General features: G+C 40.1%; 1 protein-coding gene across 1 annotated transcript in view; it reads right to left on the reverse strand.

The window, feature by feature from the left end:
• GRB2 (growth factor receptor bound protein 2) overlaps nucleotides 1-27961 on the reverse strand; it is a 55848-nt gene that overhangs the window by 7524 nt on the left and 20363 nt on the right. Inside the window, exon 2 of the mRNA XM_014951107.1 lies at nucleotides 2800-2897. Within this exon, the coding sequence (XP_014806593.1) occupies nucleotides 2800-2897 (98 nt within the window). The remainder of the gene's footprint in view (nucleotides 1-2799; nucleotides 2898-27961) is intronic.

A 27961-nucleotide genomic window follows, 5' to 3' on the forward strand; every position in this document is an offset into this window, starting at 1 on the left:
GAAGTGTATGATTAAAGTTCGATTAAAGGAAGTAAAATTTCCAAAATCACAATATCAAAATTCTTAACGTTTTCTGCCAGCTGTTTTGAAGGCACTTTACAAATAGCAAGACTAAAAATCTTTCACAATTCTCGAATTCCCTTGCAGTTTTACTTCATTATCACTTTAGCCATTCAAAGGATTTTGAACTCTAAATATAAAAAAAAATGAACCCCCCCTACTGTCTACTTAAGAACACACTTGCATCAGAAGTGTTGTGCACGTATGAATCTTTGATACAGAATGATTTGAAAAAAAAAAAAAGAAAAATCACAGCACATCCAAGAGAATTAGGCCAAATAAACTGACCACAACATTCCCACAGGCTCCCTGCTGAAGGGCTAAGTTTGATAACACTTGTCTCCGAACTAGCTTTGTAACGTAGGTGAACTCACCCGGTCAGCACTGCAAAACCAAATCCAGGCATTACTGCTGATGCTGCACAGCCAGAGGGAGATGCACTGATTGGTACAGCACAAAGTTCACATCGCGTTCAGACTCATTTCAATCGGCAGTTTGGAATTCTTTTAGCTTTACTTAGCACAAACACTTAGCAAGGCCGATTTCCTCCATGTAAGTTACAGTACTGCAAAGTGAGACTTCAGCAATATCTTCAAGAAAAGCTGATTATGAACACAAACACTTGAGATACACACACCATGAGTCTGATCCAGGCCATTTTATAAATGGCAAGTTCTTCCCCTGCCTCTTTAAAAAGAAAAAGGTAGTTCTGCCACTGACCTGCACTGTTGTGCGTTTGCAGGAAGCCTCCCTGCCCAGAGTTTCCTGCAGCTCTTCTCTGAGTATCATGCCTATGTCTACACACATCTTTGCTTTGTTAATTGATGTGGCAATTTAGATTAAGCCTTCAGAATGCAGGTGACTCAGCTGGTTAACGAGAGGTTCCACATCTTCCTTTCACAGCTTCATTTGCTCATAGTTACAAAGCAAACTGGAAGCTTTGCAAAATAAAAGCAAGAAAAAACCACTGCATTTAAGACTAGCTGTGGGGCTGGAGGATTTAAGTCTCAGGTCCTAGGACAGGATTTAAAGCCATTTTAAGTTGGTTTCTTTCCAAATCCTCTTGAAAAAGCTCTCGTGCCACCTTCCTAAAACACAGTTTGATACCAGTCTGAGAAAAGGAGCATTCTCTTCCTCACACCTTGTCAGCTGCCTGCAATTTGCTTTTTGTACGACCTGCTGGACTACTTAGAGAGCTCTGCATTACAGCTAAGCTAACATTAGGCTATGAAAACTTTTGCATAATTTCCCAGGGTTGTTAATGCACTGGTTAAGACTCTCAGCATTGCTGACACATGGAGCTAACCCCATCCAGCTGCCATCAGCAGTTTAAACATCTTCAGAAAAGGTCACATTAACTATGCTTAAAAACACTACCAAATGCACCCACTTGCAGGCTCAGATATTGTTCATTCCACTTTGATATGAAAAAGCAAAAACCTGACAGTTCTATCTCTCTAAAACAAAATACCGTGGATGATTACAGAACAAAGTGATTATCACAGGAGACATCACCGCCGTATAACTCAATTGCCTGCTGTTCTAAGAAGATGTATGATGATTCAAATCAATGAGAGAGAGAAACTGCAATGTACATTTGTGATCCCCAGCGGACTGGCATGATCAGGGTAAACTTGACACTTTATTGCAGCAGAGGAGGCTTTACACGATTTCAGAATTTTCTTGTGCATCCTTCCTTCACTTCCCACTCGGCTGCACTAAAGCCATATCCATCCTCTCCTTCGTGGGACACAGTCCCTCATAAGCTTCCTTCTGCTGTTTCAAAAGAGCCCTTAGAAAAAATAACTCTTGTTATCTTCATAGTATAATTACAGTCAACAACTAACAAATCAATCATCAGTTTTTGTGGACAGCTCCTTGTAAAAACCCTGGTTACAGGTTTTGCTGCTCCTTCCTAAACCTTTTCTCCCTTCTGAATCTGTTACCCAGAGGTTCCCACTTTCTTGTTCAGATGTTGAAGGATCCCAAAGGTTGGCAGAACCAGAGTTTGGTAGAAGACAGCAGAAATACATGAAATGACACAAAAAAACATACCCAGTCATGAAATGCTACTATTTTCAGATGCCAGATTCTTTTTATCTAAGAGGAAACATTCAAAGCAGTTCCTCAAACACAGTTCCCTGGAGCTGCAAATCAATGCAACAATACCTGTGTGAAAGCACATGCTCTTTGAGGTTGGCTGTTTTATGAGGAAGGTGTTGGACCAGATGAATGTTAGAGGTCCCGTTTGACCTAAATTATTCTGTGATTCTATAGTCAGGATGTGACACAGACATAAGAGTACAGCTCCAAATATCCTTAAATATTTTTTCTGGTAAGCTCCAAATGTCACAATTTTTACTCGTATCTGCTATGCTAAGTAAAATAGAGACTCATCACAGGAAAACTGTCGGTTTTTTCTGGGGCAGTGGTGGTGATAACTCTCTACTAGAGCGTTTTCTGCTGGTTTAGGGCTGCTACCTCCAAGGTCAGTCTGTCTGACCCTACAGCAAAACACCAGAGCAACCACCAGAACAGCTTCCAAAATATCCTGCTGTACAGCCAGCTGTGAAATGAGTCACGGTGCACAACAATACAAGTTGCAGCCAGAGATACAAATACATGGCCATCCTTTACCTACGGTTATGGTAGGCTTTGCAAAGCACAGCAAACCTCCCTTCTGTTTGAGAGGATGTGCAAAGTAAGATCAAGGGCACCTATTGCCAAAGCTCTACTTACGGATGTGGTTTCATTTCTATGTAGTTCTTGGGAATGAAGCCGTCTTTTCCATTGAGTTCTGCCTTGTACCAATTCTGATCGCATTCTTCATTCAAAACCTAAAGGAAAAACACACACACACACACACAAAAGCTTATTACATTTCAAGATCCAGCAAAACTGATGAAGGCATTAGCTTATTCTTCCCATTCTTGTTTCAAAGACTACTCTTGCAACATGGATCTACAAAAAAATAATCATCCTGCTCCACTGCATCTCATGAGCATTCAGAACTCTGGTGAACAAAAAGCTGGATGAGTAGTTTAAAATAGCCAAAGGATTTTAGTGCCAAAACCCCATGCTTTACTAAGAAGGTCAGTGTAAATCCATGTGTACTTTTAACAACTAGAATGAGATCTGTGCCGAAGATTAAGCTGCTTGCCATCACCAAAAAAATCTGTCCAAAATCTGCAAGACAAGAAATTCTGATTCTTTATCACTTCTAATGATCACTTTTTCTTGAATTCAGCATAAATGTGATTTCAGCCTGCTTTTCTACATCTTTCTATAGTTTGAAACTAGCACTCCTCGGAAAGATTTTATTTGATTTTGCAACTAAACACCACACGGAACCTTCCTCTCCCCTTTAAAATTAAGCACCACAACACTTTCTGAGGTTCTTTTTTAACTTTGCAACAATGGCCAACAAAAAGCTGAATCTGCGGGTTGTTTTTTTTTTAAAAAAAAAAAGAAAAGAAAAGAAAGAGATGTACTTAATGTACTTAAAGCCTCAAGTCACAAAAGTATCATATGATTAACATTGCCTGGATGTGGGAAGATGAGGAAACGCAAAGAGAAGGTCAACAGAAATGCAGATCCAGAGATCACATATTACACAGATGCAGTTATGGTGAAGATATCTTCCAAAAACCCAAAATCTTCATAAGCAGTTATTGCCGTTTCCGACTTTTTTTATTTTCTGTCTCATAATGTTTCTTTATGGAAGGGTGATGGGAGGAAAGTAAAAATAAATAGAAAAAGGAAAAGCAGACAAGAATTTGCAAGTGCAGGCCTTAAAATTCTAGCTGATGGGAGTGCTTCAAGAAAATTAAACTCTACAGATTAATGTTTGCTGCCTTTCAAAAACATGTGTGATATCAACACCCTCATCTGCCCCATTGCTAACTGCTACATAGAGAAGAGAAAAACCTCAACGCCTACTTAAACAAAATCCGGTAAAGTAAGAAGAACAGAATCCCAATCTCCTCAGTGAATTACAACGGGCCACAGCCACCTGCCTGTTCCTTAGCCCCAGCCAGAGGGGCTGAGGGCAGGGGGTACAGCCCAAGGTGCCAACCAGGAACAGCACAGCAGCAGGGTCACATCTACAGAACTTTAGGTGAGCAAAGACAGGCACCTTTACAGCCCAGTTCAGGTTATTTTCAGTTTAAGAGACTTTAATAACTAAAAGATGCTAAGAACTTTTATATGGATAAAAATATTCCAAGCTGTCTTTTGTGCAGTTACTACTTTGGGCTTGCGTTTATTTATTTACAAGCACTGTTCTAGTCTGCAGTAGAGTTCAGGCATTTTGCAAGGATAATGTGACCCACAGGCCACGAGCAGCTCCAGCGTGGCTCTGTGACAGGCTCCGAGGTAAAAGCCTGCACACGGAGAGCCGGTGCAGACGGGGTGATGGCTGCTGAGCCACCTTTAAGCTCATCTCTCAAACCCCTGTAGCGGCTGCGAGACAGCCTTATCTGCAGAAACTGATTCAGAATATAAAATACAGGGAGATGACACCACCGGGGAGCTCTGGGGCACTGAGCAGGGAAAATGGAAATTAAAATCAGATATGTAAAAAAGTGAATTGCATGGAGACAGAGGGCACAGGTTGAAGCCCAGATCTACAGCTCAGCCACACAAAGATTTCACACGTAGACTGAAGGCCCAGGAAGTTCAGTTGGTGTACACCTCAGCCACCATCGCTGGAGCCATTTACAATACACCAGAACACAAACGTGACACATTTTGATGTGATTTCTAGTAAGTCAAATCTTAATGCAATGGGGTGCATTCCTTTATCAAAGCTGGCAGGGCTCAAATCTTTGATATGACTGCGTACTACAAAATTTCATCACCATCAGAGAGCTGTTAAGGGATAGAGCAGTCTGTTTTTTGCTGAAGAATTAAAAAAAAAATGGGTACATTGTAGCTTCATATGGAGGATATTACCAAATATTTGTGCTTTTGGCAGTGGGTATTAAAAATTATCAGAAATTCCAATGCCCAAATGTAAATTATTCTAATGAGTTTTATCTTGCTCTGAAGATATGCTAATAGATCTGGAGGAGCCAAATCACAGAGGGCTTGGGGTACTCATTAATGCTTGGCCTGAAGCCAAAAGCCGGCGAGCGAGCACTGCTGAGGCACGCAGTAAGCTTTGTGACCGGGGACAAAAATAAGCTGGATAAAAGGCATAGTAAGGTGAACTGCCTACACGTAGGCATGTACAACCTGTTCAGGGCACTTCTGCTGGATAATGAATCCTCCAGAGCTTCTTCCCGCCCCCCCCACCCCCTCCAGTGGCTTTGTTTGCTCCAAGGACTTTTTCCTGCTTCACACCCAGACTGACGTATCTTCGTAGCCGGTTGTCCTTTCTAGGATCATTTTAACTGGCTGTCACAGCTCCATTCACACCCTGGCTGACAGCCAGAGTATCCGTGCCCTGGATTATATACCAGAGGGCTGATACACACACAGTCACCCTGCAGGCACCCTTGTTTTCCCCTTCCTGGGTCCTCCAGAGGCAACAGAACTTGCTATTTTCTTTACACAGCTCCACGTTCACGTATCATTTCAAGAGGAGTCACCTCCACAAGACAGATATCTACAAAATAATTTTTCTTCTGACAGTGTCTCAAACAGATACCGCTGGAGCTGCTCCCAATGTTTAGTCAAGCAAAAATAACTTGTACTGAAGTACCTTAAATTCAGGACAACTTTGCAGTCACGTGCACGAGGCTGGAATTCTGGTGGCTGCTGTGAAGTTCTGTAGCTATTATTATGACAACAGCACAACAGTCGTGTAAAATTTCAGCTTCCAAAAAACTTATGCCACTAACGTCCATTAGTGAAATACAACTAAAAAGTCAGGAACACACGTAAGAACTCTCTGCACTGGTGTATCTGGCTTACATGTTCACATTTGACATTGCTCTCTTCTCTTTTAAATAATAAACCCACTGAAATGAAGTAACTGTTTTAATGTAATTGAACCATTTTGCTGCAAAACATTTTAAGAAAAGGATCCAGTAAATCCATCTATCCCACACCTCCAAGTGATTTCTACATAATAACTAAGATTAAAATTTATCACCTGGACACTTAAAACACAGTGCTATGCCTCTAAGAAAAATAAAGATTCCTAACTGAACTATGGTAAGATTTTCCCCAACTTACCAAAGCTATAAAATTTAGTTTAAGTACTGCGTGTATCACTGGATTTTGCTTTGAAAATTTCCCCAAGTACAAATAAATCCAGATAAATTAAGCAACAAAATGAAACTTGAAGATTCAATGCTCCAAACCGAGACAGCCTTCAGAGTCTACAAAAAACTCTAAACGGCACAAACGCTTATTTATCTCAACAACTGTTAAAACCTGCTGCTCTTTGTAGAGCTCAGAACAGAAAGCTTCCCTTTGCAGCCAATCCCCATGCCTGCTGTAGATCTACCCAAGCCTATGCCAGAGAGACTGTTCCTTCCGCACTGGGGCATCTGTGCCTGAGAGGAGGAAGAAGGAAGAATATGTATTTTTAGCCACTACATTTGAACCCATACTGCCATGTGATGTCCTCAGCCTGCGGTCAGCCCTGTTTTACAGTAAAAGTAGCTCAAGTGCTGCCCATCAGTTTCCCAATTTGCTAATAGAACTCCTATCAACAAAAGCCCATCTGTTCCCATGGAAATGGGGAAGAGCCACACAGCAAGGCAGTCACCAAGTTTTAGTTGGAAGAGCTCACACAAAACGAGTATTCCTGGCCATTTTCAACCCTATACCTGGCGAATATTTCTAAGCACAGCTTTTACACCCTTGTGAATTGCTGCACACCCGTTTTTGATCCTCTCAAAACAACTTTCAGGAAGCACTGAACCGGAATATAACAAGCAGATCTGGCATCTCAACTCTCAAGCTGACTCCCATATGCAAACATGAAACTAAACATAAGGCCTCAAACGTACTTATGTGCTTGCAAATTTAGCCAAATTCATCAGAATACTTGCGTAAACAAAACCCAAGAAACTTGTTCAGAGAGGGCTGTGAGTTTTGGCTGAGCCCCCTCTTTTCCCTGAACTGTAAGGTTTTGGGATTCTTGCTGTGCTGAGCGAAACAGAAGGTAACAAGTACAACCTGTTACCTGCCAACGTGGCTTCACAAAGTTTCACTGACACTATCACAAAGAAAACAATGCAGCGTATTAGAAACACTCCCAAAGTCTCAGGAATCCGAAGAAAGTGCTCACGATACTCAAATTAGGGCAGGAAGGGCAGGAATTAAAATTTAAAAAAAAAAAAAAAAAAGAAAAAAGAGAGATAGCAAATGATTCAAAGACAGCAATTCTGCAACTGAATTTTTAAGCCCGGAAATTACCTGTCCCAGGGTGGAACGGTGGTTGGGAGGCGAGTTCTCACCCTCTGCAGAGGTGCTTTACCACAGCTTTTCATTTCAGAGAAAAATGGCCCCTTTTCTGCTCCAAGAAGAGAGGTACCAACTAGCTACAAACCCAACAAGCTTGAAGGGAAGCTACACCTGAATTCAACAGAGCAAGTTCATCACGGTCCATTCTATAGTGTTTTTCTTCCCCATAAACTTACTGCAAATGGCACCACAGAACATTCAAATTTATCCCTTCGGGATTTTGCTGAAGACAACCCAAGACATGGCCCGGTAACCTGAAGATCCCTACCTCATCCTTGTGCTGCACAAAATCCCCTGAACAAATGAATCCTCCTCACTCTGGCTGCCAAATGCAATCAACAAGGCGGCTGCACAGTAGAAATGGCATCTTAGGGAAACCTAGGATAACCTGCACATCAGAACGGCACTGTAATTCAGGTCAAGCTACACCAGAGCTTTGCTTTTCTTAGTTTACTCAGTATGACACACAGTACAGTTAAAATCAACTTAAACATTCAATGCAAAAAGATACATCAGACAATTAAGGTGACTAGCTCAAGAACACATAACTGCTAAAATATTTTAGGCTTTTCCTTAAATTCAATTTATCACAAGCACACATAGGAAATGCAAAATATCCACATTTTTCAGATGAAAACCTAAAGAACCATGTTTTAAGATTGTGAATAGTTGCTCCCTAGACAGATATAAAAAGCTGTAGAAACCCCACTGAGCAAGTGTTAGTGGAAACAGTCAGAGAAAGATTGTTTCTTAACTTGCACTCAACTACCAACAGTGTAATACCTCAATAATGCATGTAGATTGTAACAGAATGCAGTAACGTTTTATGGATACAGGTTTTCATTCTCACCCCCACCCCAATTCTCAGTACCCCTATAGAAACACTTCTACCATTATCTTTATAAAGGCACAAAAAGAGCACAAAATACAAACTAAAAAATAAGTAATTTCAGAAAAGTCTTCCCAGCACAAGTAGGAGGTACAAGGGCCCTCTGTCCCCACTCCTCAAGCAGCGCTTTTGGCAGAAGCTGTATCTGAAGTGAAAATTGCTGCTTCACCAGGGCGCATGCCCTGACTTTTCCCACTTGCCAGGGCAGGCCAAGCAGCTGAGAGTGGGGATCAAAGACAGCAAATTCTGAAGCTGTTCAAATCCAAAGTCTGGGTTACATAGTCCTGTCCTCAGGCATATTTTCTTCTTAAAGAAACTAAGTTATTTGTATTTATCTTGAAGGAACCCAGAAGTCATAGTGCTGTCTTCAGGCATATTTTCTTCTTAAAGAAACCAAGTTATTTGTATTTATCTTGAAGGAACCCAGAAACCAGTCCAAAGTAAAATACAAGACAAAGTTGAGAGACAACAAACCAAAAATGACAATGAAAGTCACAGGACTTTCACAGCCACTCCAGGATCTAAGCTCCTCTTTCCCAACTGTAAATAATACTGTCCTCCAAGTCTGTTGCAAAATTCTACTCCTTACTGGAGATTCATTCTATATAAACATTTACAGGTAAATCCAGTATTCCCCGAACTTTCAGGAAGGGTTGATGGGGAGAAGTAGCTGGGTAAGATTACAGGAAATGATGTTGCTTTTAACTACGTGAGATAAAGGGAAGTTGCAATTACAATTCCATGAAGTATTTCACCACGCAAAACTCCAGATAGAGATACACTGGTCAAGAAATCCACAGTAGCACTGGCTGCCAAGTATAGTAAAATATATTGTAACAAAGCAAAGTCCAGAGGAATGTAGGTAGGAGTTAGCATTCAAGCTTTCATTTCAAAACCATCTTTTTTTTTTTTTTTTAACATAATGTAAGAATACTTGCGGCAACTTTAAGGAAAACCATCTTTTTTTTTTTTTTAACGTAATGTAAGAATACTTGCGGCAACTTTAAGGTAGCCAAGGACAGAACTCAGCCCAGACTAACTTTCCCTGCCTCTCAGGCCTTGCAAGTCTTGTACTACTACCTCCCCTCTGGCAAAAACCTTCAATTATGAAGATGTATTTAGTTATTTAAGATAACAGGAGAAAGAGAGAGAGATGTTAAAAAAAAAAAAGAACAATCTAGACAACAATTCTCTTTCCCTATGGCTTGCCTTTTTTTTGTTTATATTGCACAAAGAGATGGGAGGAAAAAACCTGCAGTGTTTGTAGTGTATTGTAGTGACCTCCAAAATGTCTGATGCAGGATCCTGGAAGGAGTCAACAAAGCTCAAGAAACTTTGCCACAGGTCTTGTCTTCAATGAAGTTTTCCTCAGCATAGGAAGTTTCCATCAGCACAAACACATAGAAGTAAAATGATAACAAATTCACCAGTTCTGCCTACGCTGCTTGTGAAGGATAGCGAGATGTCAGCCGCAGCAATTACAGAATTTTCTTCAAATTAGTCCTCCCACTATCACCGCCTGTATAAAGGTTAAGCTATAGATACCACAAATTGCGTGTTTTCAAGAAGGTTGATGCAAAATCTCCGTTACAGAAAGAATGGTAGCCTGCAGTAAAAATCAGTATCAGTGATTTTACAACTCAAACAAAAATAGCTTTACAGAGCTAGAAGTAGCTGCAGCCAGTGTTCTAATTAGGCTTCCCTCATCTAAAAGATCCGCAAGGGTTTCAATAACAGCAGAGACTCTCAGAAGTGAGATTCATTTTATATACAGCAACTGTTATGGTGCTTAAGTGAACACTAATTCTGACGAACTTTCTAACGTAAGGATGACTGTTCGACATTTGGCCGTTGCAGTGAATGCACTGTCTCATTTCAGTGCTTGATCAAAATGGAGTGCAAAAAAAGGAAAAAGATGGTTATCGCAGCCCAAGCTCCGCATCTTGGCTCGCACACGTAGAGAGCAGAATGCGACGGGATTCACAAGAGCAGTTGCTTAAAAAGAGGAAGGGGAGTGTTGTTTTTCCCTAACAGACCAAGGGTTAGTTTACAGTGACTAAAGACCAGGACCAGCCGCCTTTTATAACTAGCTGTAGTGCTCAGGATGTTATCACGGAAACAGAAGACAAAACATCCTTCCTTAATCTCAAACCCAATCCACATCTAATTTGGAAGCACGGAAGAGCACAGCATTTTGTCAGTTTTCCCTTGCACAGGGTGGATTAGTTTACTCAGGTAAAATTTGCTTGCAAATGGGCGTCTTTCCTCATAGAGCTTTTATTTAAAAAGCAAACACATTAGACATAAACACTGTTTAATTTAGGTTTAAGCAAGGTCCCAAAAGAACCACCATCAGTAAAGCACACAAACTGAAGAACAGGTCAAGCTCTGAAGCCTGGAGAGCTCTACGCCATCTTCCCCTCTTTGTACCAAGGAAAGTAAACAGCCTTCAATTCTGACTAAAAACCTGCTCTATTTGGGAAAGGTTCAAAATCCAAAACCACCCCCCAAAATAACCCAAATGCATATATGCATGTGTGTACATAAAGAACAGAGTATACATTGCCTTAAGCATCTAAATAAATCCTTAATTTTGAGAAGACAATTTTTGAAAGGACTACTTTTACCTAGTGGTCAGAGTAAATTTTCCTGGTTTCTATTCCTGTATCTGCTGCTAATGCAAATGCTATACATTCCAGGCCCTCTTAAAAGAGGGGCTGTTTCCAGCTTTCCCTTCAAGCTTAGCAGTGTGGACACCAAGCGTATAATACATATGTTATCATATGCTCTAGACTACTTATCCAAGCACAACTTTTCAGGCCTTTAATGAAATGGTAAGGTTTTTGTAAGAGTTCTTGGCACAAACTCTTAGAGACGAAGGTTGAAAGTCACTCTATCAGAAAATAATAATAATAAACAATCTATCAAGCATTCCAATAAAGGGTTTCAGAGTTGCTTTCAGATTAAGAGAGAAACACTACAGAAATATCAGCAGTGAGCTTGTGGCAGTTTGCAAGTGTATCAAAATTGTACATTCCTCACTTACACAAGTTCTCTCATGGTGCAGGCTCTGTTGTAAACCATTAGCTGATGGTATCAAACAGAAAAACTGAAAAAGGTAATGAAGAACAAGCAATCGTAACATGTGCTTGTCGTTCCAGCCGTGGTTGCCCTTTTAGTTTTACAATACAAATGAAGCTGGTCATATTCAGTAAGAGTGTAAAATACCCTGGGGAAATACGCATGCATGGCAGTCCATACATCAACTAGATGCACAGCCTGTGAAATCCATTCGTAATCTGCTTTGCATAACAATTTTACTTGAATACCCTGTAGTTCCTACTTCTATTTGCATGTGTCCTATTCTGTCCTAATATCTCTTACTAAAGTGCAGTGCCAGAGAATGCATTTCTCCCAATCTCTGAGGAAGCAGATACACCCATTTCACAGACTGTGACAATTCCTCAGGACCAGAAGGCAGAGTTCGTCACTGGTTGTCCCACATGATGCCTTTAAACACACCACAGCAGTCAACATGACTAAAACGTTCAGCAGAGGACAAGAAAAGCTTGCATTTCATTGAAGAACACCGTATTGCCACAGTAACCAGCCCTTAATCATCCCATCTCAGTACCCCAACCCTCTACAAATATGATGTCCCCGGAACCCCTCTAATCAAGAATGAAAGATAAGAAATGATGTAATTAAGACCATCATTTTTTCTATTCCAAATGGAGGATGTGTACCATTATCTCTTCTATACCTCACCACCCAAGACACCACCAAGTCCAACATTCCACTCCTGCACTTTCACTCCTAATTACCGCTTTTCCTAGCACATGAACAATTTACCTCTCTCTTTTAACAAGACAGGAACAGTTATTTGTGGAGTGACATGGAACAACTGCTCCCTGTAAGAGGTTCTCTACTACAACCATTCTAATGTTTGTACACAATAAAGTCGCTACAATGTACGTAAGTGATCGAAGGTTAAAGTCTAAAAGGATGTGTTTAGGAAGACAAACTGCTTATGAAGAGCTGTGTATACAAACCTTCAAAGGTGACTGCAGCCACCGAAGCTAAGTACGGCTTGGTTCACCTGGCATCCTGCAAAAAATACCACCCCATGCAGAGCACCTCTGCTCCAGTGCTGGAAAAGCTGGGCAGGAGGAAAGATGACTACTAGTGGAACAACCCGGACTCACTCAATCTTTGATCAGAAATTTAGGGTATGTGGCTAGAGGGCAGATTTATAGCTGTCCTGTTGACTTCAAACTACAGCGCTCCACAGCCAAGGCCTAAATGCAGAGAGTTGAAGAGTTTCTTTGCATGTTGTATAGGTATTACAGCCCTGTCTATACATCTCATTATGAGTTTTGCTTGTCTCAAGAGTGGGACATCACCTCGATTTCAACCAGTTTTCCACTGTGATGTTCGGGGTATTTTCAGAGGAACTGATACCTAGCTGGTTATTCCTTTATTGGTGCAGCTGATTATTTCTGCCTACGTGCATGAAAGAACATTAATCCTTGTAGAACATCTTCCTGTTTTTACAATACATTTCTTCAAACCATCAAGATAGTTTTAAATTGTATCTTCAGCACGTGTAAGCCCAACTCACCTAATCACCCAGTTCATTAATGCAATATTCTCATACCCAAGATTATATTGTGGAAAGACACTCAAGTGCAAGACTGAACCACTGCTACCTAAGCTTGACTGTGGTTTTCTAAATATCTTTACAATCTCTCCTATAGTAAGTAGGTTTCAGTTCAATAAGGTCTCCCTGGTTGCTTATAAACCAGGCTGCCAATGTCAGCGGACCTCTTGGCTTAACAGCCCAGGATGCACTGACACATTTAAGTGGTTAACAATATGTCTAAAGACATTATGAAAACTGCAGTCTTGATGTACTTTGAAAACCTGGAAAAAGTTAAAGAAAAAAAAATGCACATGCCTTGCACTGGCAACCAGAGTATTTAGTGAGAAGCAAGACGGATACCAATGTGAACTGCCAGCTACAGAGTAAGCCACAAGGAAAAAATGTTAAGGTTGCCCAAAACCACTACCAAAAGCCAACTACATTTCAGTGGGAAATACAATTAGAAACACTATCTGCTACATTTTAAAACACATTAAGAAAAGATGCAACCCATAAAAGAAAAAATTCGAAAGTGTTCAAAACACAGAACTTCATTTTTTGCTTTTAAAGGAAGTAAATCAACTCGATCTGCAGCTGCTCTATATGGTTTTTCCAGTGAAAAAGCTAATGCAACCACACGAGCAAAAGGTTCAACGTGCTTCCAAAGATCAAGACAAGAGGTAGATTCCTGTTGACTTTTAGCAATGTTGGGGGGGGAGGGGAAGGCTTTTAGTGCAATTGGTATATATTTACAAGACAGATAATTGTAATTTTTTTTTCTTTAAATGCATGGTTTTGTTTAAACTGTTTTATTACAGTATTTATTATGCATTCATTTTACAGTGTGGACAAGTTAACAGAGCAATAAAACCCTTATGTTTCCTTCATCTGTTTTTAGCATTTAAATGCTTCAGGATTCTACTGGCATAGCTTCTTGCATCTAATATTGATTGCTTAACATTTTATGGCATTGTAGTTTTTACAGAATGTGAAACAGTCTCTCTCAGCTATTTGCCAGAAAGATATCAGGAATAATATCTGGCAACTAATTATCTATAGAACAAAGTTCCCTAGGTCAATTATACCTGATATGACATATTAAATATATATATATTTGGAAATGTATGCAACACTTTAGTTATTCTGATGTTACTGAACTTTTGTACATTTCAAGTCTCTTACTGATGGTCCTCAGAAACCACAGTTGTTAAGTTATGCCTTGAAAGGTGGAATATACTTATTCAACTGAACACAGAGCTATAAGCCAAATCCAGATGATTTAAAAGCCTACATCCAGGAATGAGGATGTTTGCAGGCATCTCTCAAAGCAGTCAGAAATTAAATTGTTAGTACTGACACCGCACACATCCTGACCTCAGAATTAACAATCTTACCAGTTAATTCACAGCCAGCATGAATTCACACCCAGCTACAAACTCGGAGGGCAGACTATGGGTTTGCAGTGGGTAGGTGTTTGGCAGCGGTGCTGTTTGAGTTGGTTTGTGCAGTCACTGCTGTGTGGCTGCACCCTCCCACGTGCCCCCCGAGCGGTGGTTACAGGCACTTGTGCAGTTCTACAGATTGGGGAACTGATCTGCAAAACAGCCTAGGGAGGCAGCGTGTTTTTCACCTGTTTCAGTTGACTGGTTGGCCACACAGATACTTCTATCAGCAAACACAGGGTACAGCTCTGGAACTGAAGGAAGCAACTGAGAAGATGGGAAGGAAAGGAATAGGGCAGGACTGCTTGAGCAGGCACTGCCACAAAGGAAACACCCTTCGTTCCAGTTTCAAAAAACACAAAAAAGTCCTATTCTACAATTCTTGTACAACAAACAACCCCAAAACTTACGTAAGAATTATTATCTCCACTTAAAGTTTTATCTAGGCAGAGTTATACAGAGCAGACTATGGCAAGAGGTGGACAAGAGTTCAAGGAGGTGCACGTGGGTGGCCCTGCAAAGGGGCAGCAAAAACCCCAAGACTCAACTGACTGTGAGTGGGAGGGAGGAAAATGGGGAAGTGGGAGTGAGGGACTCCGCTGAGGTTTAGAGGTATTTGTGTCTTCTGATGATAGCCTCAATTTGGGTGTTACAACAGCTTTTTTTCAAGCTTTATACAAATTGAAGCCGAAACCTTTAATGGGTGAGATGGAAAGAAAAGTTACCTGCACATCAGGCAGCCAGGTTAAGCTAATCCTCATCCTGGCAAGAGACACCTGAAAATTTTTGCAGCACAGAAAGAAAAAACACAAACTTCACGCATGAAATAGCTATCAAGTTCAGGGATGCTTAACAAGAAATACTGGTGGGCCAATCAAGTCTTTTTTTCTGCTCTATATTTTCACCAATGACTGCTTTCTGTCCTTCTGACAAGTTTAATTCTTTACAAGTTACATCACTGACATGCATAGCAAAAATCATCCCTTCCATCCAGCTACACGATGTGAAACTCCACACATGGGCTTTATGACTAGATGTTTAAAAAAAATACATGTTAATACCAGTGTGCAAAACTCAAACCTATTAGATATAGGATGTCAAGCGAGTGTTAAGTGCAGTATCCTTTCTGCAGCAATGGAACAATCAATATTTACTAATTTCTTACACATCTAAAACACATGTACTCTTCAGCCAGTCCCTAGTGCATACTCTGCAATTTGCATTTGAAAGTACAGAAGAAGGAAAAGCCCACGTTCCACTACCTTGAGACAGCTGCCCGAAATGTCATCGCTATTCAGTTCAGACCCCAGCTGCAAAGGCTGATGACTTTGGCTGATGAAGCTGAAGTCTGCCATTTCCTGTTAGCGCCAGAAAGGTTTTACAGCCTTAGTGATCTAAGAATAGTATTATCACCATGTATTTGAACTACAATTTCCCCAACTTGAAAATGCATCTGTCACTCCCCACTCATGCATTTCAATCCCTATCCTGCTGAAAGCGAAGTAAATGGCGTTGAAATCTCATTTTAAGATGAAAAACGAAAACTACTTTTAAAAGGTCTGCATAGGATTTTATGAGCAATCACTGCAAAGCAACATCAGTTCTCTGGCCAGGATCTGAGAATCCCTCAGCAAACAACTGTCAGTCCATGCAAAGAAGCCCATATTTCCTACTGCTGTTCAGAAGGGCAAGAGCAGTTGCATTTGCGCTTTTTGTAAAGCATAATTTGTCTTTGGCTATAAAACTTATCAGGCATATTGATGGAGAACCAAATGATATAAATGCTTGTGGGATGAAAGATACAGATCTTTTATTAAGCAGACTTCACACGCTGGCAGAGCGGAAAAGACTAACTAGTGATAATTAGACCAGAAAATAGAATTTAAAAGTACTGCCGAAAGCCCCTCTACTTTTCTATGATGTTAAGAAAAAAATCAGTCTCCAATCTCAAGGCTATGTGAATCTTTCAGATGAAGGCTTACTGCAGTTGCCTTAAACCAACAGATAACACAAATTAAAGACTTGCCTCATGAATGCAGAGCTTCTACAACTCTGCTAGAATTTCATGCAGGAGTCTTATGGTTCTTGTTTATAGAGTCAGCCCTTTACTCAGACTGACTGCAGCCTAACTCCTGCTTTGTCAAGAATGAAGTACGGAGGGGAAAAAAGAAAAATTTTGCATTTGCTACAGCAAGGGTTCAGTGCACTTATTTGAATTATCCTCCTCTTACAACAGAGAAGATGTGAGTCAGGTCAAGCATCAACGTCACTGAATCCTCAACATCCTTATTTTTCCTTCCACCCTTTACAGCTCCTCACAGAAGTTATTACTGGAGGAGTGTCACAGCAACAGCCCTTACATCACCATCTATTCCCCCTTCCTCCTCCACTACCCCAAATGGAACAGCCTTGCTATCACCAAGCCAGCTCATGCAATTCTTTATTCTTTGCAATTTCCTACCTCTCATTTGAAAAACAAATACTTCACTGTTATCTAAAAATATATTAAAACATTGCCAGCAACTCAGCACTCAAAGCAAAACAACCATCACCACCCAGTGTGAATGCACAATAGAAGCAGCATTTTAGTAAGGCAAATTTTTAAGGAGTTTGAGAACAGCAAGAAAAATAATTCAAGCTACAAAAAGAAAGGGCTGCTCTATAATCGCCAAGAGAATGCTGTTCTGCCATCATGAGACTCAGCCAAACGTATAGCCCGAGGGCAGGAATGAAGACTGCAGTTTGACAGCAGCAAAAGTGTTCAGCAGCAATACCAGCTCAGGGTACGCTGATCCGACTCCATGCCAAAGCCAATCTCCCCCAGTGCAGCCAGCATAACTACTTCAAAACCAAATCAAAGACAACCTTAGCTAAAAATAAAAATAAAAACAACAAAAAAACCCCAAACCAACAAAAACAAACCAGAAAACCAACAAACCCCTCTCCACTGCTGGCTCTCTTCCCTGACCAGCTCACAGTGCAGCTCTACAAATGTCCGTGCTACCACAAGAGAGACACACAGAACAGAATATCCCGTTTGTGAAGATGTGTCCCCAAGGCAGTGATTCCACAAGTGAATTTTGTGACAGAGCTATGTTAAACTTCTCCCAGTACTTTCTTCCCTCCAGCCATTCATTCTCACCTCTGCACTCTCCATCCCCACCCTGTGCTGGCCCAAGTTTTTGAGAAGTTAGCCAAGACCAAACAGGGTGAAGAAAAAAACCCCTTAATTTGCAACGGCTCCATTTTTTCCCAATTTGCTCAGTCTCAATGGAACTCAGTCGCTTACATGAAAATTTTTATCAACAGAGCACAGGAATTAGCAACTAGAGGAAAAGCTCAAGTGGTCCCTGTACTACAAAACAATGAAGCCTAATTAAGAGTTATACACTGAATGTACTCTAGGCAGTTTGGGCAGCAACATAAGTGATGTTCCTGCATTGCATGCTTCTCTCTAAGCAAAACCAGGTGTAACAGCACATACCTTTCTACAAAAAGGTCCAATTTAGATGACCTAGAAAACTGACAGAACAAACGCAGAAGGAGAAGAAACTTCCTTCCTTTTATCCCAACTTTTTTTCATGTACTAATACAATTTTTCCCTCTCCTTTCCAATCCTCTTCCCTGTCCTCCAAATGCAACTTCAGGATGGGAACTTGATGGTCAAAGATGACTACTGGAACAGTCACAGCAATAGACAAATTCTTTAAAAAGAGCTCCTGCAGTACCTAATCTGGAAGTCCATCAGTGTAGTACAATAAAATCTCAAATATCCTATTAATCTGTTTGAACAGGAATTACAACATGATACAAATCTCTTAGAGAACCATACTGGCTTATAAACTCCCACAATTAGCAGCTGTCATTTTCCTTTCTTTTCATTTAAAGGCCTGAAGAAGCAGAAACACTTAATTCATAATTGGTGCCTGAAACCATGGAGAACAGAGCTTCCTCCACAAATTTAAGACAAAGACCTCTTGTAATCCTTGAGTCCACCTGAACGTTTGCATTAGTGTTCTCAGTAAAACTATCAGTGCAGAAAAGAGTCCCTTCCTCCATCACAGACAAGAAAGTTAACCCTTTGCAATCAATTAAAGTTTAACACCCAGGAACAACAGCAAGGTTGGGCTGTAGATGCTGAAAAGCTAGGGAATTCGGTGCTCCAATTCAGTTATCCCTTCTTTTAAAATACACAGCTACGTATTTTCCTACATCTTGCATTAACTTCTGTGTACTCATAATGAGATCAGGAGACGTTCCACCGAGTTTTATATTTTTGTGTGTCAAACACTGGTACAAAATTCTGGAAAATACCATTTCTTTTCAGAAATGGTGAAAAAGAAAAAATTAATTCTGACCTGTCAGGTACTAAGGATCTGCAGAAGGGGCTCTTACTTTAGATTCCCCAAAGTATAAAACTGAAAATAGAATTCTTAATAACCATTACTTATTTGTTGTCTCATACAGAGGGTCAATTTCATACTTTGAAAGTCAAATGAGTTCATTTACTTATCTTTTTAGACAGTCTCTCTACACAAAAACAAACCTAAAACCAACAACAAAGTGTATTACTCTAATTAAGAAGGTCTTTGAGAGCTTGACTATTATTATAGGAAAGTCTTTGAGAACTTGATTATTTCAGGATGATATAAACATTTGGTCTGAAGTTTGCAGAACACACCTCAACTACCTTTTTCACTAAATGTTTTGGTAACTGTTGAAGAAAGGGTTAAAACCAGGACATTTGCAAATGTAGAGACTAAGTGTAATGAGATCAGAATAATAAGATTACCATAATCTGCCTCACACACATAGCTAGGATCAACCCTAATCTCTTCATTTTGAGACAGATGGAAAAAGCATGAAATCAGAGATAACAGGAGGCCAATTTCCTAGAATAGGCAGCTTTTCAAGGTTCACCATAGCTGTAAGTCAATATTTTGTGAGATTTGTACTTATTTAACCAATTCTAATATAACACATTGGAAGGGAGAATCAGGGATCTGCAAATCCATACTACATAAAAAATAAGAAAAAGTAATACATCAATGTAATTTTAATATGTTGCGGAATATTAAAGACTAATTTAGAGACTAATTTACTGAGACTCTAGCCAATACCATTCCCAGATGCTGTAATTGGAAACAAGCAAGTAAAAAACCAACCATTTGAAAAATGAAGATCTCAAAACTGCACATGACTAGAGACTACTTATTGATTTTTATTGTAACGTGGGTAAAGACAGTTAAGATGGCAATTTGCATCTGCAACCAGCTGGACACAAAGCAGTCACAGGAAGGGACAGTTTTAGTCTGGGTTTAAAGACAGCATATTAAAGGGATGCAGCATGGAATGACTCTTCTATTCTGCAGGATATGAATATCGACAGGGAGAGAGGGGAAGCATGAAATAGCCTCAGATATACAAGATAGCTGAGAGTGATTACGGTGGCCGCTATCCAGCTACCTCAGTGGAACCTGGCCAAGAATCAGCAATAGGGAAACTTAGAGAAAAAAAAACCAAAACACATAACATAACAAAACAAAACATGCTATAATGTAGCACTAAATAGGATCTGGAAGATCCCTTGAGATAAATAACGCTGTTAAGGGAAACAGAGGTAAGCAAGAAATCATCTGAGGAATTAAAAACAGACCGGCAGCTATAAGATAAATGGAAAATTATTTTTCAAAAGCACCTAACACTCCTCACTTTTTCCAGAAAAAAAAAAAAAAGCCCTACCCTGTAGGTCAGCAAAAGCTTCAGGCAAATCAAAGCCTGCAACATGAGACCTTTGAGGTTGGATGTGAAGTTTAGCAGTATCATAAACTAGTTATGCAAAGACATGAGAAAGGCAAAAACAAAAAGAAAAAAAGCAGCACCACAAGATCCAATCTCTTACCAAGCAGATTCACCTGTCAGTTCAGACTAATTACTCTCATAACTCTCAGAGCACATTAGCAGTTTGCATGCATCTGCTCTTAGCCAGTCATTTTACAGCAGGTCTTAATTTAGCCCACAAAAAGCCTGTTCACACTCTCACAGCCCTCATGATTTTGTAACATTATATAGACACAGCCACAATAATTTGGTTGGTATCCACACAAAGCTCTTCCTGTTTGTACATATGCATAACTTGGTGTCTCACCTCTTATCTGTGCATTTAAAATGTTAAATTTCACTCTCCCTTGCGGGGAAGACATGCAGATCTGCAAAAAAGCACTTATAACCCATTTCATTTTGGGATGGTTCGCTGAGGAAAGCCAGAAGAGGAGACCCAAGCCCATCAGTTCCGCGGGGCTGGTCAGAGAATCCTGTCCACGTAAGAACACCAAAACCAACAGCAGTGCTAACTTCAGCCTCCTGGCAGAGATGATTTTTTGCTCCTTATCAGAATCTTAATTCAACTAAATGTAAACAAACCCCTGCTTAAAACAAGACACCTTCATAACTGGATTATAAATTCAGTTTTAAATCAGTGTTAACTAAAATAAAGAAAAATTAATGAGGCTTATATTTCCCTGTACAAATCAAGGCAATTTCAGTGCATACAACTAACACGATTTTAGCTCAGCACGACACAGGAACTCAGTTTTTCACAGTATAAAAACCACCACACAGGGCACCTAAAATACTAATTTACATATACAGGTAACACCACTTTAGCTCAGCACGACACAGGAACTCAGTTTTTCACAGTATAAAAACCACCACACAGGGCACCTAAAATACTAATTTACCACTACGGAACTGCAACTATTTTCATCAGAAAAGAAAGAGACTTGTCAGCTTCAAAGTGACGGTTTTAATCTAGCATATTTTTGATTGATACAGTTTATTTCATCTGTTTTTACTGACTTATGTTTAGCAACATTTTCACTTGGAGAGGAAATGCACAGGTACTTGGTCTGACTGATCTTCAGAGAGTGAGAATGTTTAAGAGAGACGGGAACTCTTCTTGTTTTCCAGTAACTGCAGAGCTGCTCAGACTTCCTCTCTGGTGGGACACGCGCACACAAGAGGAAGACACTTGCAAATGGTTTCTGATCAGAACACTGGATGTTGTCTGACTCATTCCTGTCCCATTTGCATAATGCAAAGCACACCGAGAGAGCTTGCAAATCTTTATGAGAGCGTAAGTGTTCGTATCGAACTAAGCAAACTGAAGGCAGTTTGCACAGTCGGCTCTAGAACATTATACTCACTCAAAAACATTTCACAGAATGGCTGCAATCTCATAAAACAGAACCAAACAAGCAGAAATGGGGTTCAGTTTTACTGTACAACATTACGTTAGCACCAGTGATTTTCCTGCCCACGTAACACTGAATGAGGTAGAAAGAGAGGACAATATAGAGGCGCTTTAATGCAAAAAGATTTTTAGGGGACTTGCTTTTAAAGGCCTGAGATGGCACATAGCCATTTTCTTGCACCCGTGTTTCCATGGATGGGAGCAGCTCCCAGCAGGTCATCGGTTAAAAAAAACAACAACAACCCCAAAACACAACCAATACAAAACAAAACAAAAAAAAAAAAAACCCAACCACTAAACAACCAAGATGATGCTGGTGTTGCACCAATAACCTGAAGTTCAAAGACAGTTCAAACAGTCCATTCTTACAGACCGCTCAAACCACCACTGGAGGTTGTTCTGAGATACAACAGAACTTCCACCCGGCAACTTTGGTCATTTCCACCAGGTCAGGCTCTGCTAAGAGAAAAAGACTTCCAAGAACAGATGTACTGAAAGACCCTTTTTAGCCAAAGACATCAGGTACACTCTGAATTCAAACTTCTGGGTGTGCAGGAAGCAAACATAAGTTTCAATAAAACAGTCAACAAGGCCACATTAGATAAAAAACCAAAACCAACAACAACAAAAAAGCAAAAGAAAACAAAGCCAGAAGAAATGCATTTCAGTGGATTTTGTAGCTAAATAACCTTTGTGAAAATATATTTAATGACAGTTCTGCTTCACAGGTTGTTTTGAGAAATGTTTCTAACATTTTTAAAAGCCAGTAAAAATAAACTGCACCAACTGGTTATGCCCAGTTATCTTTCTAAATCTACGAAGTGCCCAAAACAACTTATTTCACATACAAACCTTTCACTTCTTTTCCAAGTTTGCTTAGCTCTTCGATCACGAGGGATACGACTTGTACGTCAATATTCTTATCGTTGTATCCTCCGTCATTTTATTAGAAAGACTTGGCAATGCACTTCTCCACAATCAATCCCAGCTTTTACACAACTACCAAAAATGCCAGCCTTTTCTGCACAAAGCTTCCTCAGTGCTTTCATGGCCACTCCTGCCTTTAGCGTATGTGAACTTCAATAGGGCAAACGCACCGACTTCTATAAAAACACACAGCAGGGCTGGTGTACTAACGTTTCATGTCGATCTTTAATTCATGGTAACTTTAATTTTAAGAAGAAATGTATGATTGTTTTCAGTCTGCTATGGAATAATGAACTATTATATCCCAGAAATCTTTTAATGACATTAAAGTTTAGCCTATTTCTGGGTCACAACAGGCCTTTAAGTGTTGGTTCACTCTAACACTAATCCATTTTTCTTCCTTTTCCAAACTCGTCATTAAATTATGGTTCAATTTCTGGAGAGCAAATAGCACACAGACTGTAATACCCACAATTCTGTACTCACAAACTTGGAATAACAAAAGTTCAGAATTACAATGGCCTCAACTTAACCATAAAAAGCCCAACAATTTCTGGTAAAACAGGAAAGATGAGCTTTTCAAAAAGAAAAGAAAGCCACACACCCCACCAGAGCCTGTAAAAATACACACTCCTTGGTAGACTGAAAAAAGAACATGCTTTGATAACTAATGATAGACTGGGGAGCTGGAGAGAAGGACATTTAAACCACAGACAAGGAATTAGATGTTGAGGAATAAGGATCATTCCTTTTTGGAGAAGGACATTTAAACCACAAAGATGGTTAGATGTTGAGGAATAAGGATCATTCCTTTAAAACAAGGAAAGCTATCAGATCTAAATGGCCTACATCTAGCCCTCAAAAGAAGTCTACGTGGAATGCCAGACACCATTATGAATGGCAAAAAGCAGGAAGATACCAATAACCTTCTCCTTTGATAAAGGAGGAGGAAAGATGACCACCACACAGTAAGGACTAACACGTCAGAGAGCTGTCTGATGGTCTGTAACACACACTTGTTCCAGTGTCAAAACAGTGCTCCTACTCTGGCTTAAACTGGGAAAGTGCAAGGCCCAGCGTCAAATCTGGCTTAAACTGGGAAAGTGCAAGGCCCAGGAACTCTGAAGCAAGTTTAACCCATGCTCTCCCTCAGAAAAAGTCCAAACCCACAGTTGTGGGGGCTTACTGAAAGTAAACTTCTGAATCACACGCTGTAGGGGAGGAGAAAGGGGAAAATGAGGAGCATTAAAAAAAAAAAGGGCAACATCTGCACGTCAAAGTGATGCTTTAAAAAAATTCCCCCGTTATGAAGTTCCTCTTTCAGTTCAGGGCTAATAAAATAGCATTCGTTCACGTTCAATTCTCTCCATAAAAGGAAGATAAATATTTAAATGGTATTTGTTCACACCAAGTGAGACTAGGAAAACTTTGTATATTTAAGAAACTGAGCCTACAATAGTCATCACAGCTCACAATCACATGGTTTGGGAGAAGAAACACTTATCTGAAGTCACTCAGGGTGAGGAAGAAAAACAGTATACTAATAAAGGAATCACTTTTTAATTTAAAAAGGTGCATACAGTATCTCAGAGGAACAGAGAAATATAAAATTGATAAATAAGTACTGATATATGTTGTGGTTTTTTTAATGTAACATACTATTAGACACACCAGTGATCTCTACAAGAGAAATCTACTGCTGCTTTCTTGGCTTATGGGCAAAAAGAAAATCAAAGGGTGTCCTTACATGAATAATGCAGAAATGCAGATACCAAATGCCAAAAGCAGTAACTTACTCCAGAATCCTGAAGTCAAGACAGCTGAGGCACCAAATTCTTTATGGAAAAGATCAGAGATAACTAAAACCATCTCCTAATTAGTGTCTCAAATTAGAAGAACTGTTCCAGGTCAAGAACAAATTAAAACAAGAATAGAACTTGTTATGGCTCCATTGCAATAACCTGGAAGGGATATCATAATGCAGGTCACTGACACCCTAGGGTATATTATTTGACCACAGACTAATTTTAAGCTCCCAAGTATATTATAGTAGCACAATATCTCCATTGTAAGTCTCAGTAAAACCTAAGACACTGAAACTCTCCCTTACTGGGAGATTCCAATCAGGAGATCAATGCCTTGACCACAAAAAACTCCCCCCCAGGGCCCTGAACAGGGATCAATCACTCCTACACAATAAAATGGGATTTTTAAACCACGCGTTAGTGTGGATGCATTCAAAAACCTTCCCAAAAGTGGAGTTCTGGGAAGACCTCAATATGCGGAAGGCACTTATTAATGTACTCACAAACTAGGATCGGGCCTTATCTAAAGATATTAAAAACGTATCTTGCATCATGACAGATGCCAGTTGGTCCCAGCTGGTTTGCAGCAATATTGCTAGTACGCAGCCATAAAACTTCCCTGGAAATACAGCCATCCAATTAAGTTGACTCTCAAGCAGCTGCTTGGAAGCTGGGCTCTTCTGGCAAAGCTATAAAAGCGAAAACCAGTCTTCACCTCAGACCTCCATTTAAATAGTGGCAAGAGAGAACAAAAACATAACTCCATACAGAAGGCAGATGAATCACTAATTGAGATAAACTAGAATAGCTGCAAGGCCAAGACTCAGGCTTTTCTAGGTTTTATGAGGGTTGCATCATTTAAAAAAATAAATCTCATGTTTTCAGTTACTCATCTCCACAAACATACTCATTAGCAACACAGAACCCCTCCTCAGTGGCTTAATATACGGTTAAAACAGAAACCAGAGGGTCAGTGTCCACAGTGGAGGGAGGCCGTGCCAGAGGGATCCCAGGAGGGGCTGCACCTTCAGCAGCATCACAAGCCAAGGGGGGCCAAGTGGCAAAATGTGATGAGTTACACAGATAGCTTTTAATTCGAAAAGACCAAGTGATACATGTCAGATTAAATACAATATGCAAAATAACACGCACGAAGAAAAACAGAACCAAAGCTATGGGTTTTAAACAAACTTTACTCCTCAGCAAATATCTTGAAATCATGGAGGTAGTAATCTGAAAACAAATTGGAAACACTACCTAACATTCTGTTAAGAAAGAATCAAAACAAGTATCTTGACACTGTAAATCTGTTCTGTGTCAACCCCATCAGTACTCTGAGCACTGACACTCAACTCATCTCAAAAATACTAAAATGAACTAAGGTTGAGAAAGGAAAATGGATAAATTGAAGTATGGAATGGCTTCTGCACTGCAGGAGATCAGACTGCCCAACTTTCATCTCAGAAAGAAAGCAACAAAGACAAAAGGGCATTTGCAAATCTATTCTCCCCATGAGAAATATGGGCAGAGATGTTTTCCTACTATCTTGTGCAAGGGGAGGGGGACAGAAGAGGAAGAAAAAAAAAGTCAATAAAATTCCCAGGTAGCACATTTCAAACCAACAAAGGTAATAACTTCTTTCCACATAGTACATGTTTATAGTATGGGAATTTAATGCTATAATGTACAGATGGACTCAAAACAGGTTTAGAAAGATACGTAGAAGGTGTGGCCACCAGTGGCTGCTAAAACACCATAGTCCAGATGCAGCCTCCAGCTGAGAAGGGCACTAAAGCTCGACTATAGGAAGCCAGGGCATTGAACAAGGAGGAAGTGCTAAATGTCTCATCCAATACAGCCAGCACTCAAGGGTTCCATCTAGCCCAGCCTCTAATGGCAAATAGTACAGACATTCAGAGAGTAACAGAGGAAGATTATGTGTGTAAAGAGTTTTCTATTACTTTTGATCATAAAAATGGCATATAATTCACTTCAGATGGCAACTGCTCCGTGAATGGTACGAGACAGTATTTTAACATCAAGAAGGCTAGAATCTAATTCCACAGGAGAAAGTCTAAAGCATAATCCATTATAAAGGTATAATAAACCATATTATCTGTGGCAACAAAGAGAGAGTAGGAGAAAGCTAACACAGGTAGCTGGCAACACGGTACAAGGGCCATGTAAAAGGTCAGCTCAAATTTATCTGTGATAGCACTGAAAAGTCTTGCCAAACCCAAGCAGGCTCCTGCAGTGCTCCTTGTTCCCTGCATTAGGACACAAGAGCCTGCTCTACTCATCTGGATGATGCCCCCTCCCCACGCAATTAGTAAATGAGGCGTTTTGGGGACCCTGACTGAGGGGAAACAGGTGGTTTTGCAAGAGTTTGATTAGGTATGGCTTAATCATTTTTGGACTGCAATCCTGAACAAAACCAGCTAAATCCAGTCAGATTCAAAGCCAGCTGAGAAAACTGTATAATCGTACTTGCTTTGTGAGGACATCAAACTAGGGAGCCCAAAAGGATCTAGAACTAAACCCTTGTGGAGTAGCTCAGACACTTGCACAGAATGCTAATCTACAACTCACATCAGTCACCACGGGTAGATTTCAGTAGCTGGCCAGACTGCAGAGCGGCTGTTTTATCAACATAATGCCTTATGTTTAATAACTTTAGGTTTTTTAAAAGTTAAAAAATCATTTTTACTCTCAGCAAATAAGCTTTAGGGGAAACTTCCTACTCATAATGCAAACAGCATCAACAATGTCTCTAATCTTCCACAGCATCATGCACATATTTGCAATCCAAACAAAGACAGGTGGAACGAAACACGAGCTTTTCAAGGAAAATAAAGCTCATGAAAGTTTACAGAAATGTTGGAAGCCTCTTTCTACCTCAGCTCTTTCTTTTTATATTACATAAATAAACTGAGTGAAGGTAACAGCTTTCAAGATTTCCAGACACAACAAGCTGCAAAGGAAGAGGTGGAAGCCAGGAAAGCTGGGTCAACTATAATAATTTTGGTTATCTCTATTTATTGTGACCCTGTAAAGAGAGCTGCTAGTTTCAATCTGGGTCTTCCTACGTAGAGTTACAACAGTCTTCAACTGTCCATCCTCTGGCAGAGAGCAAGTTACACTCTTAATCTAAAAGGCAATTTTCAGGAAAAAAAAACAACTGAGGAATGTATCGGTTCCTGCTAAGGAGTAAGGAAGCATCAAGACAGCTTGATGCTGGAAGAAAGTTTAAGCACCCTGGTACAAATGGTCAAAACGGACAAATCCACATGTTAGCTTTCAACAAACTATAGCTTGTTGAAAGGGCAGAGGTAGGACAAAGGCGTCGGTGCAAAATATATTTTAAGAAACACGGACAGAAGTGAAGGCAAGGAGGAAGCAGAAGCAACTTCTGCTTCTTCCATTCCAGCAGTCAGAAGAGAGCCTGAATTGCCAGTCCGTGCTTTATCACTTCCAGGGCTAAGGATACGTCTTACAAAGTATTCTTCAAGGGCATGCAAAACATTC

The sequence above is a fragment of the Calidris pugnax genome, unplaced genomic scaffold, assembly GCF_001431845.1.
Source record: "Calidris pugnax isolate Ruff unplaced genomic scaffold, ASM143184v1 scaffold9, whole genome shotgun sequence".
NCBI lineage: Eukaryota > Metazoa > Chordata > Aves > Charadriiformes > Scolopacidae > Calidris > Calidris pugnax.